The 19,349-nt window shown below is 38.7% G+C and overlaps 1 protein-coding gene across 3 annotated transcripts in view; it reads right to left on the bottom strand.

Annotated features, from left to right (window-relative positions):
* Positions 1 to 1,402: 1,402 nt before the first annotated feature.
* The window catches only part of LOC117990892 (nephrin-like), a 132,776-nt gene continuing 114,829 nt past the window's right edge, over positions 1,403 to 19,349 (bottom strand). For 2 of the 3 annotated variants that reach the window (XM_069504523.1, XM_034978388.2), the window contains exons 2-14: positions 15,073 to 15,272; positions 14,350 to 14,476; positions 12,680 to 12,876; positions 9,683 to 9,793; positions 9,025 to 9,225; positions 8,492 to 8,655; positions 7,788 to 7,941; positions 7,356 to 7,486; positions 6,176 to 6,335; positions 5,501 to 5,839; positions 4,814 to 5,089; positions 3,903 to 4,079; positions 1,403 to 3,134 (exon numbers count right to left, since the gene is read on the bottom strand). In XM_069504523.1, coding sequence (XP_069360624.1) covers positions 2,968 to 3,134; positions 3,903 to 4,079; positions 4,814 to 5,089; positions 5,501 to 5,839; positions 6,176 to 6,335; positions 7,356 to 7,486; positions 7,788 to 7,941; positions 8,492 to 8,655; positions 9,025 to 9,225; positions 9,683 to 9,793; positions 12,680 to 12,876; positions 14,350 to 14,476; positions 15,073 to 15,160 — 2,292 coding nt within the window. In that variant the 5' untranslated portion in view covers positions 15,161 to 15,272 and the 3' untranslated portion in view covers positions 1,403 to 2,967. Of the gene's footprint in view, positions 3,135 to 3,898; positions 4,080 to 4,813; positions 5,090 to 5,500; positions 5,840 to 6,175; positions 6,336 to 7,355; positions 7,487 to 7,787; positions 7,942 to 8,491; positions 8,656 to 9,024; positions 9,226 to 9,682; positions 9,794 to 12,679; positions 12,877 to 14,349; positions 14,477 to 15,072; positions 15,273 to 19,349 lie in introns of all 3 variants that reach the window. The other variant, XM_069504524.1, reaches the window with a different exon arrangement.

Raw genomic sequence — 19,349 nt, 5'->3', positions numbered from 1 at the left:
CATTCCACACTGTCTTATTAAAAAATCCTTGCGGGTTACGTCCAATGCTAGATAGGTTATAATGGGTTCTAACTCTTGTGGCTAAAAACCTGCACAAGAAATGTTAGAAAAATTGTAATTTTTTTTACTAGGAAGGGTTTTAGGAAACGTAAATTCATGGGGACGTTGTTTCGGGAATAAGATAGGTTAGGTACTTAGTCTTAAATATATAAAAGGAAAAGGTGACTGACTGACTGACTGACTGACTGATCTATCAACGCACAGCTCAAACTACTGGACGGATCGGGCTGAAATTTAGCATGCAGATAGCTATTATGACGTAGGCATCCGCTAAGAAAGGATTTTTGAAAATTCAACCCTTAAGGGGGTGAAATAGGGGTTTGAAATGTGTGTAGTCCTCGCGGATGAAGTCGCGAGCATAAGCTACTTTAACAATAAAAATGAATATCATTTCTTATTATTTTATTGATGTGTGACGCTATCAGGTAGGTACCGCTTAGTTTATTGGTTTTCCTCACATGATATATCCTATGTTATTTTCCTGGTAGTTAGTAACCAATAATTAATTAAATTGTCATTTTTATTTCTTAGTAATTCCTACTTTTGGATATTATTATTAGGGCTACCTTATGTTATTATTACGTAGCTACCTTACCTAAGTACTTGTTTTTCCCGGGTTGGTTTGAAGTATGAGAAGCTCTTCTACTCTACATCGCGCTAATGAAGTTTTCAAGCACGATGTATAGAGATGAAAATAATCTTATCGTGTGTGTCGTCCCCCCCCGGTGACGTAGGGCCTACGCAATAGTCACGGTAATAATATTAAGTACCGTGGCACAGTTAATCCGAAACAACAACAAAAAAAATCGTACAAACAAGTTGATACTTAAATTTTTTCTTTCTACATTGTTACCTGTTGAATATAACCAGTTTTATGAGCTGGGTTTTCTATCGAGCAGTTTTTGTAGCAATGTTATAAGGTATAGTATATCGTCGTGATGAGGTAGGTACTTATAGAGCTGGAAATACTACGGGACAGGCCAGGGTAACGCACGCACTTTTCAATTTGTAGGTACCTACTGAAAATGCTTTTAAAGTCAAGAAGTGTTTGGCGCCGCAGTGATCTTGTTACAGCAATTCTACAGCGCTCCTGATGCTGTCTGTCTGTCTGTCCGTTCGTCCATCCATCCGCCCGTCTGTCAGTCTGTCTGAAATATCGGGTCAAAAGTTAAAAGTTTAAAACTCAAGCACCAAGGCAATGTACTAGGCAGTTGCGTAGGCAGGTACCTACCTAAACAAAAATCATTCCAAACTTTTTATTTTCGAATAGAATGGTTTTATAAACTTCAATTTCATTTCGACGAACTTATATTAATAGGCAAATAAATCAAAAATTAATGTCGTTCCATAATTTATATTTAATTTATTAAATTACATCGTTTTTTAAAATTTAACGTCATATTTCAAATAAGTTTTTCATATCCAATAAACCTACCTACATAAATTTTATCTTGTTCTGCACGGATAAAAACTTGTCAACATGTTTTTTTTTATTTTATTTTTACTATAAGTGGGTAGGTACAATTTTATGAAGGTCTATTTAATTAATAACTGGTCACAATTTTAGAGTCCAAGTATTTTTTTATTATGATGATACATAAATAATATTATTTTGACAGTAATTTCTCAGGCATTTCGGCCAATAATAAGTATACAATTTGAAGTTGCAAATTTTTCAATCGGCCAATAATTTTGGCGGAACTGAGGAATGAATTTGGCGTTTAACAACATCGATGTTTAAAAGATTTTATGTTGGGCATCTGTCAAAAATGTCAAATTTTTCGACAGTTAAAGTTTACTTGGCGATGAAAAAATTTGCTTCAAATCCTAAAGCCATAAATCTCTTTACTGGCATCAATAGCCTCAGTTGATATTTATCGTATTTTTTAATATTCACATCACTGTATTCAACATGTATTTAATAAAAATGTAAAATTAATTTATATTAATGTGGTAATCTTCCAAAGATGTAATTTTTTTAATATTAATATAACTCTTAACGGTAACGTAGCAGTCTCTTATTTACTTATGTGTAAATTATTATTCACTTTTAAACGTCCACCGAACTCCAAATGCGGTTCCTACAGTCCTTAAGCTTATAACAATAGTCCAAATACGTACTCAATAAGTAATAATGAGTATTTCACACATAGTTTTATGCTTTCTATGTAAATGTTTCTATTTTCAATAGTCAACAATATTAGAAATATCCTAATTTGGCTGATTAGGTGCATGGGTTTGATAATCCTGGATATTTATCAGGCCAAAGTAGTCATATTTTTTCGTATACACTCATTTTCCACTGTCATATTTTTTTTACAGGTCTATCAAAGACAGTTCTTAGCAGACATTTTCCTTCTAGCTTCCATCAATCAGTTATTCCGATGCCTATACTGCTTAAAATTTTGCTTAAGCACATCGTAAGTGTGATGTTACGCCATGTTAGCGCCATCTAGTAACATTTTTATGAGCACATAGAAAGTTCTATGACAACAACGACGATCTCTATGTATGGACAGCAATTCATAGCAATGGTTGGCTCTATCTACCTTGGTGTGAAAGCCTTTGGTACATATCCAATGATATGAGGAACTGATCAGCTATTTTCACTGAAGTTATTGACGATGCTACAGTCCACAATGGAGAGGCCATGTCTTTTAAATCTGAATAAGAAGGTATGCATTTTCAGGACTCATTTCCAGGACGAATGTACGCTTTTCCAGGACTGAAATGCTTGCTTGTGGAGAGTGCATGTTTTTTTAAATCTGAATAAGGAAGATCCGATTATCCAAGTCACCCGTACGTATGGGTAAGAAGTCTTAACCTCGTTGTCCTCAAGATTACAGAGTCTTCGACGCGAGAAGGTTCCTTCAACACTGTTCTTCATACAGCGTTGTACATACGCGTTCATACAGCACTTTCTCTATGTAAGGTGAGGGTCACATCGGGAGGTGGTGGGTCCCATTCCCACCGCGGCTTGCGACGTCGGTCGATGGTTGGCGCAGTTTCTCCGGAGCCATCCGAGTAGCCGCTGCTACATGAACGCAAGCTGCACGACGCGCGGACTTTATGCTCTGTGAATATAAGAACCATTTTTAAAGCCTCTGATTGCTGATTGAAATTCTACCTTCTTCAAAGTGACTCCATGTTTCTGCATTTTTTACGCTGTTGTGAACAAGTATAGGTAGGTACTTATTCTAATTCATTAATTCTTCGGACGCTACACCATGAGCAGTCAATACACGCATTTCCAGGACTGAAAATGCTTGTGCCTTTAACAATTTAATGTAGATATACAGTAGGTAATGAAATCTGATAAAAGGGGGCGAAAAGAAATGGGCAAAGTGGTAAATTAAATTCTTATGTTTGACAGATAAATAAAATCTAATGTTTTTATTTCTCAGTTGGTTATGTTTAACATGCCTCAACAAAAGCTGAGAGTTTCTCTGCGTATTGTCCCCAACACAGGGAGGAACGATCAGCGACTATGAAGTTTGGATCATGGTGGCTTTGGCAGATAACAGGTAATAAAGGTGTAAAAAATCCATCAAAGTATAAAGTCTATTTTTATATAATATTATGCGGACAATACGCAGAGAAACTTTCAGCTTTTATAAAATAACGTTTGGTTTGGTTATTCCGCATTCAAATCGTTTGAGCGCTGCCACAGATATAGACATACAGATACCAAACCAGACAAAGAGGTCAAACTTAAAACACCTCTCATTTTGCGTCAGGGAATAAAAATATGAACTAATATGGCTCTTACTTTGTAGACGCCGAGATGGTATAGTAGTTAAAACGCATGAAATCAGGAAAACACACATGCTATCCTTACCTACCTCCTATGTTATCAAGGTATTCTCGCGCGACTTCATCAAGCTGCAGCACTTGTATGACAGGTGCAGGCTTAGACCGGACGCGACGAGCGACTCGTATGACCAGGATTGAGGAAAGCACGAACACTGCCAAAAGCACTACTGCCCCGATCGATATGCCCACGTCTTTGCCGAGTAGAACTGGAACAAGATAAAGTTCAAAAACTAAAACCAAACTGTACGCGACAAGTTAAGATGGCAATCGGGGGAGAGAACACCCCGTAAACCCGCACAGCTCCCGCGCTAACCCGGTGCGGGCGACATGCGGGTGTGTGGGGCGCCCCCCCGCCTCGTACCCCGATTGTCATCTCGACCTGTCGCGGACTATAAGTACGATTACTTAGTTACTCCTCTTAAATTACCATAACGGACGAACAGTAATTCATGTTTTTATACATATTAATAAGTGTATCAGGATCTACACAATCTACTTTTATATTTTAACTAGCCGATGCTCGCGACTTCGTCCGCGTGGAATTAGGTTTTTAAAAATCCCGTGGGAACTCTTTGATTTTCTGGGATAAACAGTAGCCTATGTCACTCTCCAGGTATTTGTCTATACCCATGCTATACGTCAATCCATTGCACCGTTGCGACGTGATTGAAGGACAAACCAACTAACCAACAAACAAACACACTTTCACATTTTATAATAAGGGTACAGATACCAAGCTCTAAAGATTCATTTTAACTTATGTATTTTGTTTTCTTGATGAATTTCATTTTCCGCCATATTGGATTTTTAAGACGTCATAATATAAAGCCTTCTTAAAGTCTGATATAGCCTATACCTATATCAGACTTTGAAATCAATCACAGGTAAAATGCCTTATGAAATATCTGTGAGTAAGTATTTATTTTTAATACACACTTACAATTCCACCAGGGCACAGATGCTGAATTCAACAATATCTCAGTTGGTCGTAACAGTAATGATCCAGAACAGCCATATCTGTTACACGCAGAAGCACCCACTTCATCCTCTGCTCTCAAGTTCCCCAGAGGACCTCTCACGAGCCACGGGATCCCTTCGCCCTGGGCCAATGCCTGGCTCATCCCATATCCCATGGACCCTCTTCGTTCCAGCATCAATGAAGCGTTGGACGTTGACATTCGCCAAACTGACACTTCGTAGTACGTTGCGTTTTCAACTGTAAAGGTATATGCAATGTTTTAGGAGATTATAGAGTTTCAATTTTAAAGGCTGTCTGTTTGACTGTGTCAGGTTGTAAGGTATATTAAATTAATTATTGCCTTAAATTAAAGAGGCCTTAAAGCCTAACTAATAATAATATGCAATCTAAAATATCTAAATAGTAGGTTGGTTCTCAGAAGCTTGCAACTGGACTTTCTTCTACGTTTTCGCTGAACTTAGATTTCTATGAACTATCTACCATTTTCTACTGTGTAAGGTGTATTAATTATCTTCAGCACTTTCAAACCAAGTGTGAATTGCTATCTTCCAGACAAACGCGTTCCAATTTAGATCTCATCGCTTTCCATGTGGCATAATTGTAGTTGAGCGTCGATTTGGTTTAGCAAAAGTACAAAAGGAAATTTACCTGGAATACACCTCATTTGGAATTCTTCGTATTCATACGCTAGATCACATTGCTGTGGCTGCGGTGGTCTCAGCAACTCAAAACTGAAGGTTCTTTTACAGGGTTTCTCTTGAGAAGCTATACCGTTACCAGCTTCACAGCTCGCTTCTAGGTTCCTTGATAGTGATCCCGTAATTTGTGTGAGTGGAAGGATTGCTGATCCGGTGGTAAGATGCTGTACATCTTCGTCTGTTGGTTGGATGTGCCAGAAAAATGTGTCCGGCGGTGGTAGGGCTTTGACGTTGCATTTCAACGTTTCTTTTACTAGTGTTATGCCGTATTCTATACATTCTGGTGGGACTGTGAGGGACATCAAAAGATTCAGATTAAAATGAGTTTGGTTTGTTACGTCATAAATGTTTCAAGTTGGTGATTTGTTAGAGCATTATTATAAGCTACAAAAATATACATTTAAAGCAGTTTTTTTGTTAAGTTCTTAGCTATCTTCTGTACCCTAAAAGTCTATGGTCCCTAATACCAGTCAATAAAGTTTTTGCAGCAAAAACTCTGAAAAATATACCAACTAGAGTTGGTCGTGGACACAGAGTCTTTTAAGTTGCAATTGCTTAAATTTTTTGTAAGCCCTGTAATACTGTATTTGACTGAAACCAACATGGCAGGTATAGATTTACTTACAAAATACACTAATATTGATGGACTCAGCTCTCGTTTCTCCAATACTGTTGCGAGCTGCGCAGGAGTATCGGCCAGCGTGTCTCCGCGTCGCTTCCTCTACCAACAGGGATTGGGAGAACACTTGGCTGCCCCATAAACTGTGCGGCCTTATTTCTATATCCTGTAATAAGATTGTGAAGAACATTATGGAACTAGCAAAAATAGTAACCAAGAAGTTATTTAAGTGAACCAATTTAAGACGACAGATTTAAGCACCTATTACGAATTTCGATAGATTGCAAAATTATTTAGACCACATAGAAATTGTGACCACATTGCAGAGTTCTTAAGTATGTATGGGTTGCCTGGAAGGGATCACTTTAGTGATAAGATGGCCCTTTGTTTTTTAAGTGTATCCTGCATTCTTACTCTCTGTAATTCTAGTAACAATAAAGTTGTTTTAAATTAAATTAAATTGCCCATTCGGTGAATCTATTAAATTTTGCAGAGGCTAAGTGAGTATGCCATCTATAAGTTCCTATTTATTTCTGATTTCTGTACATATTGGACAAAACCAAAAAAAAGTTAGAAATCTTTGAAGAAGTAATCACCAAGCTTCCTTAAAAACGCCATAGTGACTGCCATAATGAAAGCCATATCGAAGATTGAAGTAGAAAGAAGGAGATCGAAGACTTAAAACTCGCGTTTGTGGAGTTGGTAACACATAGGTACTCTCTGCTGCTGCAAATGTTCTTGATCGGCATTCATCATCATCATCATCATCATGATCAACATGGGTTGATCATGATGCACTGCATCGTGCACTGACCCGTGCTCAGTAGTGAGCCGGTAATGGTACCGGCTCACTACTGAGCACGGGTCTCCTCTCAGAGTGAGAAGGGTTTAGGCCCTAGTCTGCCACGCTGGCCCAATGCGGATTGGCAGACTTTACACACCTTTGAGAACATGAAGAACTCTCAAGCATGCAGATTCCTCACGATGTTTTCCTTCAAGAGATATTTAGTTGTTTTAAAAACGCACATAACTCCGAAAAGGTGCGTGCCCGAGATCGAACTCCCAACCTTCCGAAAAGAAGGCGGATGTACGACATGATCATCATTAATTGATCTTTTAATCTTAATTATTCTTTTGGTTGGTATTCACGTAAAGATAAATTTCTGATAACTAATTTTGTCCTTACGTTAAAATACCATGTAAAGTTTTCAACAGGCGGGTTGGCTCTCACTTCGCACTCCAAATGCAAGCTGTCCAGCTCCACCACTTCGTTCAGTCTTCCATCTCCTAATTTGGATAATTCTACTATTGGACTATCTGTAACAATAATATTAGGTACATAAGGCAATAGTCCGACCACCGACGATGAACGAGATACGAGTAGAACTAGAAACCAACTAAAACAGATTTTTATTTATTTTTATGCATCATAGTTTTTGAATTATCGTGCAAAACGTAACGACGTTTAAAAACGACGATAAAAAATACGACTGTGGTACAGAACCCTCGTTGCGCGAGCCTGACTCGCACATGGCCGGTTTTTTCTACTTTTGTGGCATTATTGGAGACTACATCCATTTAGTGAACAAATCGCATTCAGCTTTCTGGGGAGACTTACAGGTAACATTAAGGATGATGACGTCAGCCTTGGAGTCTCGTCCAGGCGGCATGGCAGTGTTGGTGGCGACGCACGCCAGCGTCGCGCCATTGTCGCTCACGGCCGGCGTCAGCTCCAAGAACGACTGCGCTTTGCGGGTGGCATTGTTCCAGCTCTGAAAGCAAGGGTTGGTCAAATAATTCCATTGCCAGTCATTGCAATTTATTTCTAAAACAGGCAAAACAAACGTCATATGCAGAACAATTTTTTTTTGTTGTTGACGGGAAGGAAATTTTGAGATACCTGGTGGTCTACTGGGAGAGCGATCGGGTTCTGAGGGATTTCTAGTTTCTACACATTCCAGCCTTTTGCACCCTTGAAGTCCTATCGCCCGGAACTATTGAATGGATGGAGGGTATTGGCGATGTCGCCCTGCTACCTTCGTATCCAAGCAGGATCTGATCGCTTAGTTTCACAGAAAGAGACCACAAAGACGACCTCAAGAGTATGGTGGGAAATAGGTGAAGACTTTTCTGTGACAGTATATGTCTAACAGTGGATACATGCAGGAATAGATAGGTAGTGATTGCTGTGCTGCGTGAGGCTTCGATGGTCCAGCCACTAGGTCCACTTATGTTTGGATGGGATACTGTACAATGGCCGGCCGACTATGAGCGTTCAGGGCGTTTTCCACTGTCCCTAGGAATATATAGGTGGTTCTGTACCTGATTGCTGTGTTGCGTGAGGTGCCGGTGGTCCAGCCACCAGGTCAGCTCGGGTTGCGGGTAGGAGCCGTGCGCGACACACTGCACAATGGCCGGCCGACCAGCACTCAGTGCGTCTTCTACCGTCCCTCGTACCCAGTTGATAGTTACGTTGTAGGCGGATACTGAAAATATAAGAAACATGGGTCAAACATAAGAAAGAAATCAGTGCATGCCTAATGCTCGTCTTTAAATGACCGATCCTTGAATGGCGCAGCCGGTAGGATAGGTATAGTACGCGACAGGTCGATATGGTAATTGGGGAGGGAACGCCCCGCACACCCGCACAGCCCCTGCGCTAACCCAGTGCGGGTGAGCGCGGGTGACGTGCTGGTGTGCGGAGCGCTCCCCCGCCTTATACCGCAATTATTGCAATCTCGACCTGTCACGGACTATAGGTAGCCTCGAATAAGAGGCGGACGCTTTACCTACTAGGCTATCATGGCTGTTTAATTGTGTGACTTTAATGGTAGTGCGTAATCGTTTACACTTACAAAACAGCTCAATTTTCAAAGTAGCAACCACAGGTGGAGTAAGCGGAGTGTTGGTAGCTCTACAAGATAGTGATTCAGCGTTGGCGCGAGTGAGAGGTAGATACAGCTCGTTCTCTTTCACATCGGGTATATCACTGGCGCCATCTGAAGCATCAACCAGGTCCTCACCAGAGTACCAGCTGATTCGAGGTGGAGGTCGACCTGCAAATAGTAACGAGTGAATTTATTCCAGAACAAAACATCAGCTAACTATTTTTGATTGACGGATTATGCAAGTAAGTATTCCAAGAAACATCTTAGTTTTGAATTTTTGGTAGGGTTAAGTCCTGAAAATCATTTCTTACTGGAAGTCAACGTCGTAAAGAAAATCTATATGCAAATCTCAAGTTTCTAGACCCACAAGTTTTATAGGTCATTGGTATGCCAGTCAGTCAGTTTCTCATTGTATACGCGTATATTAATAGACTGGTCAACGATACTATAATACATAGTTCTTATATTTTACTGCTTGGTTCTAGAGTGACCAAAAAAATTACAAACGTGAAATTTTTATATGGTCATATAAAATTTTATAGGACCAACATCTGTACTTAGCTGCCAAGGGCGGTAGCTGTCATTTAGTATTTACACAAGAAGAAATGGTAGGTACATTCATTACCTCCAATAACTAAACAACTGAGGACCAAAGTGTCTCCCTCGTGATATGGTCCTATCTTTCCCTCAACTTTGTTCCCAACTTCATCCAGAAAGAACGGTTGGCTTGGCAGAACTGGAATAAAATACAAAAATGGTTAGCTAACGAACATGAAAAACAAAAATCCAACTGGATTCAGACGCCTCCTTTCAAATCATTTTAGAATAAACATTTTACATTCTAACTTGCCAATAAAATATTTTGAGCATCAATATTCTGATACCATTACCAAGAATGGTAAGGTAAATTTGGTCTATAAATATTATGTTCGAACTGGTATGCAAATGTTGAGAACCAGTAAAAGCTTTTGGATATCAGATCTTTGATATTATGCAAGTTAGAAATAGCAAACCGGATGCACTACGACATATTTTTATTTTTTGTCAGCTAATGTCCTAAAGCGTTGCAATGCCTCTTTTTAAAAGCTTTTTATAAGTTTGGTTTGTTATTACGTTTGTCATTCCATCGAAATTGGTAACAGATTTTCGGTTACTTCTGTTACTTTACAGTTTACTAACTGTTCTATTAAGAGGAATTCACCTGTGGCCCGTACAATGTCACGATCGCAATCATCTCCGATTGATTAATGGTCGCTCACTATTGGCCACAATGCATTGTTGCAACAAGAATCGCACTTTTTGTTCGGCCAATCAGAACAATTGAGATTGTAATAATGATTGATGCAGGTTTTAGACAATCGCCCTACAGGTGGCCGCCCGGTATTTTTCGGTATAATTGATATTTATGTTGCTGTCCCTATCTGTCATAACTTTATAAGAAAACTAGCTTATGCTCGCGACTTCGTCCGCGTGGACTACATCAAAACCCCTATTTTACCCTCTTAGGGGTTGAATTTTCAAAAATCCTTTCTTAGCGGATGTCTACATCATAATAGCTATCTCCATGCCAAAGCATGATCCGTCCAGTAGTTTGAGCTATGCGTGTATAGATCCAGTCAGTCAGTCAGCCACAGACACAGATATTAGTTTCTAGAATGTGTCTGCAAAATTTCATAGACATTGGTTGCTTAGTATTCAAATGAGAATCTAAGTAAGTTTATATTGAGTAAGTGAAGAAGTTGAAAGTTTGGTTCGGAAAATAAAATAATGAAAACATTTTTTTATTTTTTTAAGGAAATTTATTAAGGAGTGTGTGCGGTTTTCATTGATGTTGGAAGCCTTTTATATAATTTCCAAGTAACAAAATTTTGCGGGAAAATACGCGTGATAAAATATAAAATATCGCAGTGCGGCCTCACCCTAAATATTAGAAGCTATAGCTAATTAATTGATTTATATTTAAACGCAATACGTTTCATGGGAAATGTCCGATTACTTCAACTTTAATAACAAAACAACCAAGGATTCAAATAATTAACATAATTACACGTTAGATTGAGTTTGCATTCTATAATTACATGATTTCGTCCTTATTACATTTGAAATGCAAAATTCAATCGTAGTTTGAACTTTTGAATTTGGACGTAATTTGTACCTAAGTTGTTCTACGTATGTTACTTTGTAAATGTATTCACAATTTCATTTTCTTAAATTCACTACCGAGTTATTGCATACGAGTAAGTTCAGGAAATTGTCAATTGATAAGTATATCATAAGAGTTAAATATTAAACTTAAATAAAATAATCACCCTGTACCAGAATTTAAAATACCATACATGAAGTAGTGTGAGTGAGCGTCTTACGCTCGTAGCACGATAACCACACCCTAACTAGGTACTCCGCTTTGCGGTAACGAACTTTTTACTTGCCTACCTACATTCATTTATAATTTTAATAATTGCGTTTTTACCTACTAAATATAAGTTTTAAAATATCCTACATTTGGTTCAATGTTGTTAGTTATAAATATTGTTATTTAGCTTTTAATAAGATATGTGTGACGTGTAGATACCTAATGTTAACGGCTTCGGTATACGGAAAAACTCAAGCTTCGAGTTTATGATTATACCTGAATTTGTGTAACCTGTAAATATTTTTTCTTAAATATTTTTTTTTTTTTTTTTTTTTTAATAAATGGAAACGAATAGGGGAATCTTAGCTTCAGTGAATTCCTTTCAATGATGTGCACAATATACGAGCTATTTGTCTTTTGAATGTCTTTTAGTCCTTTAACGTGAATTTAAGGACTAACAAGTTTACCTGCTGATTATTATTCCTAGCATCACGCTATTATTTTTCCACTGCTAGACAAATGGTTTCAAAGGAGTGGACAAAGGCTTCTTATCGCTATCTCATAGAACAGACAGATTAATTATGGTCTACGAAGTTTACCATTAAGTACTACAAAGCAGGTTAGCGTGTTACACATTCTATAATCCTTATTTTTTTTCTAGGTATTTTTCACATTTTTCACTGTACTAATGTGATAAGTAGGCATCGTAGAATACATAAGTAGGTACCAAAGTTTTCGAACAATGCGTGCTGCCAGTGATGACATACGGATTACGGATACGAGACATGCTTGTTAACTATGGCTCTCATAAGCTCAGAGCACGTAATGACTCTGTGGAGTTTCTCTGCGTGAACAATTTTTTTTTTTTTTTTTTATTTAGTAGTAGTAGAAGTAGAAAATATTTTGTACTCCGTTGAGGAACCTATAGTACGCGACAGGTCGAGATGACAATCGAGCAGGGAATGCCCCGCACATCCGCAAAGCCCCCGCGCTAACTCGTGTGGGTGAGCTCGGGAAACGTGTGGGTGTGCAGGACATGCCCCCGCCTAATACCCCGATTGCCATTTCAACCTATCGCAGACTATAGGTCCCAAGTGTTGGAATCTCGCACCGGAAGGGTGGTGTTGTGGGAGACCCTCTATGTTGACAGCTAATATCGAGCGGTGTAAAATCGTGCCGTGTAGAAGTCCCTACATGAAACTATGTCGAGCAATGGACGTTTATCGGTTGATGACGACAATGACGACGAGAAAACGTTAAGTAGCTTACCAATAACAGTCAAATTGACACCAACATTCCTGGTAGGTGCGAGAAGGTAGTCCACCCGACAGTGGTACAAGGCTTGGTCGTCACCCCTCAGGTTTGTGATGATGACGAGAGTCGGTTGTCTCCGCAGATCTGCTAGTAGTCTGCCGCTTGTGTTGAAAGACAGGCTCGACCACTCGCTGGATATTCGGGCGTCATAACTGAAAAATCGAAGGGCTTCAAGTTTATAAAAAACCGGCCAAGTGCGAGTCAGGCTCGCGCAACGAGGGTTCGGTAATTCAGTCGTATTTTTTCGACATTTTGCATGATAACTCAAAAACTATGATGTATAAAAATAAATATAAATCAGTTTTAGAATGCACAGGTAAAGACCTTTCATATGATACCCCACTTGATATAGTTATCTTACTTCGAATATTGAAAATACTAATTATTAGTTTAAGACCACAAGTTAATTTTTTGTGTGATGCATCCACAAATTCACGGTTTTCAGATTTTTCCCCTAATGCCAGCTATAAGACCCACCTTCCTGCCAAATTTCATGGTTCTAGGTCAACGGGAAGTACCCTGTAGGTTTCTTCACAGACAGACGGACAGACAGACAGACAGACAGAGAACAAAGTGATCCTATAAGGGTTCCGTTTGTGAGGGTGGAATTGTTTGTGCTTCGCCTGCTGGTTCTCGCTCATTATTCTTTTATTGGTATACACTACGCAACGTTAGTTATTTTATATAATTTTACTATCGCTAAAGACTTCAAATTTTTAGTTCCTTCTATAAGTCTCCTTCTTGAGCAAAAAAAACCGTTGAAGCGAACTATATTATCGGTTCTTGTTTTTAATTTAGTGATCAGATAAGAGAACGGCGATAAAATGTCTTTGCAAGGGCCAGATTAAGTGATCAGATAAAAAATAAACGGTAATTAAATGCCAAGTACCGCACTTGCGATTCAATGAATTAATTATTATTATTTATCATTTATTTTTAGCAACCGGATTTTTACTTTAATTTTTATTAATTAAACAGGCACACAAATCAGGTTGTAACTATGTAATTCCAGGATCTCAGGATCCAAGTAACAACCCCTACAATGTGTACGCAACATTGATAAATGCTTACAGAATAGAATAGAATAGAATATGTTTTTATTCAAGTAGACTTTTTACAAGCGCTTTCGAATAGTCGGGTAGTTTTAATTTACCACTGGTTCGGAATGCCGTTCCTACCGAGAAGAACCAGCAAGAAACTCGGCGGTTGCACTTTTTAATTTTACAATTTACAATGTTATTATACCATACTATACAAGCCATTGCAGCCCCGTGCATTGCTGGAGCGAGTCAAATCCAAGCTTTTTTATCATTTACATACAATGTATAATTCATTAGAAAATTTTCCACTTTTCTTTCGGCGATTAACTTGGAGTTCAGTACGCGGCCAAAAGTGATGAACATCGGCCTTTAGAATGACATTTCATTTTTATAGAGCGCTGTGTCTGTCACTCATACCCAAATGACGCTTTGTCGGTCTTAACCATGTCTCAACAGTGCTCTATAAATCTGCTGTCTCCTTCTAAAGATCGATGTTCATCACTTTTGGCCGCGTACTGTACCTACCTAAAGTCAATAATAGTATGGTGTTATTCGCATTCGATTTTTTTTAAATCATTGACTCACCTATAAATTGGTACATCGTCTTTGTACCAGACTAGAAGCATCAGCTCATCATTGGGAATGTCCGTAGAGGAATCACAGTATAGCGTAGCATTTCCGCCCTCCAGTGCGTTCTGTGCTATAACTGGCCCTGAAAGTTTCACCATCCGTTATTTCATAAAACTAACCTTCGTTTAGTTCAGCTAAGCGTTGGTTATCTAGTTGTTAAGACGTTGGCCTCCTAGTCGCGGGATCCGGGATTCGAACTTCGATCCCGGGCATGCACCTCTAACTTTTCGGGGTTATGTCCGTTTTAAGCAATAACGTATCACTTGCTTTAACGGTGAAGAAAAACATCGTGAGGAAATCTGCATCCCTGAGATGAACGTGTGGCCTAATTGTGACAATGCATATCAAATGATTGCGATTGTTAAGCAACGTTTACCCAAGTCAGTAACTGGATGGGTAACCGACTTTGGAGGTCCAAATTTGACCTCCGTGGCTCGGAAAGCACGTTATGCCGCCGATGTTGGTTATTATCACTAACATCTGATAATAACTGTAAGAATCTAAAGTCGAGTTGAATGCGGAAGGTTGTGAGGATGTACTACATTATTGTCCCAAGGGAACGGCTCGCAGAAATGACAGAAATATGAATGACAGAATGAGTTATGGAACACTAAAAATATGCCTCGAGTTAAGATCCTCCCACTTTTTGGAAATTGCTTAAAAACTAGGTCCACTTACCATCAGCTCCAGGTATAAAAGCATAGGTAGGTGATGAAATGACCATGAAATATATAAGCGCCGCGATGACGCGCATTCTATGGTCCATCCATGCTCCTGCGCAGCTCTCTCATTGGTCAAAGAAATCCTTCATTTGGACTAAAGATACATCTCTTTTTGGCTTCCACGTATCACATGTTGAGGTCTGACTTGCTTTGTTTCTGAAACAAACAGAAGAAAAGGTATTTTAAATGATCGTAGCAGAGATGCTATAACTGACTGGTTCACCAGTTGTTATACAGACATACACTTTTAAATGCTCCCATTAAAATACCGCACAAAACACCCAAGTACTTCTGCCAGATAATCCAGGAAAGACACGAGCAGTATAGAAAAGCTCATGCTTACAGGGAAGATCGAAGGGAAGACACCTCGCAGACGTAGCCCGAGACGCTGGAAGTATTATGACTCAGTACCCGTAGTACAAGATTTTACGTCTCACCAAACCAAACCGAATTCGAGAGTCGAAATACTTCCGCGTTACAGTAAACTGGATCTTAAATGCCTTGTTTTAAAGCTCAAGTTTGTCTACACTTCTACAGCCAGCGCTCCAAGCGGAAACATTGCAAAATTAAAATCAGTGGCACCAGCTGGCGCCACCGAGCACAACCAACCGCTCGGTGGGAGATCTCCCCTTTGCACACCGCTCCCGCACAGGCTCACTACTAAGCACGGGTCTCCTTTCAGAATTTGAAGGGGTTTAGCCATAGTCCACCACGATTGGCAGATTTCACACACTTTGAATATTTGACTTCAATTCAAGGCTGTTTAGGTCCATTTTACTGTAACGCGGAAGTATTTCGACTCTCGAATTTGGTTTCGTTTGGTGAGACGTAAAATCTTGTACTACGGGTACTGACATCTAGTGTGCTTATCACACATCTGAGGACCGGTTACGTTGGGAGAACATCATAAAGAGGCAAGGAACAAACGACACGACTCCTAATTCCTCGAGCAGCCATTTTCAATCATTGGGGCAGTTGACAATTCAACTGCGGTTGCGAGTAGGGGGATGACAGAGAAGTTGAGAATTTGGGAAGTCGAATGCACTCAGTGTAGTAGGTATGTTTTTAAATTGCTGAACGCACGACGGAATTTTGTCACGCTATCTTGAAGCTGTTAGGTAAGTATTTGAAACTACTTATATATGGCCGCACTAAGTTGTAAGACAAGTATTCTAATCGACGCCCCCTAGAGGTCAGCAAAATTACCTTTTGAGACGCATAAAAATATTAAAGTATCCAAGATGACCTCATATTTGAATGTAACTTTTTGTGCCTAAAATTAATGGCAGCCTTCTCAAATTATTAATCTCAAGAGGAATATAGGCTTTTTTGCCAAATTCGTAACTGTCAGTTACCATAAAATAGCCTGTGGTCATTATTAACAGCTATAAAACCGGCTTGCTAAATTTGGTTTAGTCACCAGCTTAACGCTAGGTGAAGGTAAATGACCTTCTCCATATACATAGATAGATGGATACTAAAAAAATCTATGTGTCCATACGCTAAGACTTTTGGAAAGCTTTTAATCTACGACTATTCGTCATCATCGCGTGCCGTCTTCTTCTAAACGAAGTTTAGCGATCATCACACAAAAACTTCTCTATCTACAGCACAGCCTAACTACTTTTAATAAAATTATAAATTGTAACTTACCTACTTAAATAGATGTCAGTCGCTAGACTAGCATAATTACATAGTCAAAATCTAGGCGATGACATTATTTTGTAAGCGAACCGTGACCTTTGACAGATTAAAACACTCAAGGCGCAATAGGTAGGTACAAAGAAAGATGCCAGGTTCAAATCCTGCCGGCTCCGATATGTAAGTATAATATGAAATTTCCCCGTAAGGTATGTAATTTAATAAAATTATAATCTGTCTGTCTGTCTGTTATAGTCTGTCGTCTGTCTACATACCTATCTTTGTATGTAAAAAGATTTAGCCTGACCGAATGACTGATCTATCAGTGCACACTGCACACAGCCTAAACCGCAGGTCGGGCTAAGTTTAAATTTTGACAATAGTCTCATTTTGTGACATAGGCACTCACTAAGTAATTCCAGCTCTAACAGGATTAAATAGGGTATCAATTTTTGTTTAATAAAATCTGTCATTTTCCAAGTTGTATTGTAGTTGTTAGGAGGTCGGGGGTTCGATCCCCGGTACGTATACCTCTAACTTTTCGGAGTTAGGTGGGTATGTGTGTTTTAAGCAATTAAGTATCACTTGCTTTAACGGTGAAGGAAAACATCGTGAGGAAACCTGTATACCTGAGAATTCTCCATAGTGTTCTCAAAGGTGTGAGAAGTTTACCAATACGCACATGGCCAGCATGGTAGACTATGGCCAAACCCTTCTCACTCTGAGAGGAGATCCGTGCTCAGCAGTGAGCCGGCGATGGGTTGATCATGATCATGATTGTAGAAAATTGGTATTGTAGTATTAGATACCTACGTGTTTCAGGATTTATGGGGCTTCCAACCTCAGGGGATTTTCAGAATTTCCGTCCGATCGAAGCAGAGGCAGTCAGCTAATGTACAATAAATTATATAGCCATTGAGATTTAAAATAGGCCTAATGAAGGTTGTTTATTGCTTTCTCTTGTCGACAGTCGGAGTCCTCACCAGTGACCCCCGTGGTCACAAATCAATTTAAAGATCGCAATTCGGATTGCGAAACGCGAAATTATCTCGACCCAGTCACGATTACCCATTGTTTGTAAAACATTACTTAAACCACAGTCATTGATCTGATAAGTCCTAAATGCACCTCCTTTGTACAAAACAAGCCTTTTAATCGCGTTTACAACAATACGGTAGCTATCTGATGAAACGAGAACTGGTAGGACATCGTACTTTGACAAATTGCTTTTCAGAAACTAATGTTTTAACGAAGATCGAGACGTATTTTTATGTTTACTGATCTACGAGTAAGTATATCTTTTTATCCATTCTAATACCTAATATAAATGCGAAAGTGTTTTTTTGTTGTTGTTCCTGTTATTTTATTTTCTGTTGTTTCTGTTATTTTATTGTTTGTTGTTTTTTTTTAAATATGATAATAATGAGAGAAATAAATAAATAGTAATAGTAGGTAATAGTAATAGTTTTATTTGCTAGAATGTGGTACAATTTGATAGGTAAACCCCTATAACTAGACCCTAAAGATTGTCAATAATTCCACTCGAGCGAGGCTAGGCCCGGTCAGCTAGTTATGTATAAACCATAAATATTGTTTTATGAGGAAATCATCAAACGGTTTAGCACGTAGACACTTCGACAGTTTGGTTAACATCAAGGTTAACCACTTTGAACTATTCCAACAAAAACACATTTCAAAATATTGTATTCTCGTCTAGCTTTCATTAATAACACCTGTTGAGTGATGCAAATAATATAGGCAGGCAGGTTTACATAATGGATAGGTAGTTATATTGGACTTAGAGTCAGCGCGTGCCAGACCTTCGTTATTTTATAAAAGCTGAAATTGGTAAAAGTATTGGCCCCAACACTGGGAGGACCGTTTGTCCGTATGCTTGTTTGAATTATGGTGGCTTTGGGAAATAACAGGTAATAAAGGTGTGTAAACGACAAAGTATAAAATCTATTGTTTTTATAATTTCTTCGGAATAGTATTACAAATCACGTCATGCATTGCCAGACACTTAGTATTATGGCAACCACCAGCCAGACACCCTTAAAGGTGTCTGACAGCAGGTTGTCACCACAATAAAATAACTTTTATAAAATAACGAAGGTCTGGCACTATCTCTATGTATCTTTAAGGCTAGAGGTGTCAATTTGACTTCATTATTTTGCTTTATAATTTTGGCAAAGCTCCTACAAAGCTCACATTTTAATCTCTGAGCGAGTAGGTATTTTATAAAAACACCTCACCCAAAAAAGAGTTTAGAAGTGTCAGCGTATCTAGATTTTTTTAAAAATTTATTTATGGGCTTTTTTAAAAACACGACATTCTTTCTTAACATAACAAAATATAGGTTTATACAAATTCCGAGGGAAATGTTTGATTTTCTGGAATAAAAATAGTTTATGTCCGTCTCCTGCATCTAGGATCTATGTGCCAAAGATTGAAAAGATTACACTTTTGAATTTTTGATATTACTTAGTATAGAATATGGACAAATAAATATTAATGCTTTTGGCACTACCTTCCTCGGTGTAACTTCTGTTCCGTGGGTGTAACAATACATACGATAAATAGCTTTGAATA

Source organism: Maniola hyperantus, chromosome 18 (assembly GCF_902806685.2).
Source record: "Maniola hyperantus chromosome 18, iAphHyp1.2, whole genome shotgun sequence".
Classification (NCBI taxonomy): Eukaryota; Metazoa; Arthropoda; class Insecta; order Lepidoptera; family Nymphalidae; genus Maniola; species Maniola hyperantus.
This window is presented reverse-complemented; position numbering and strand designations above follow the sequence as displayed.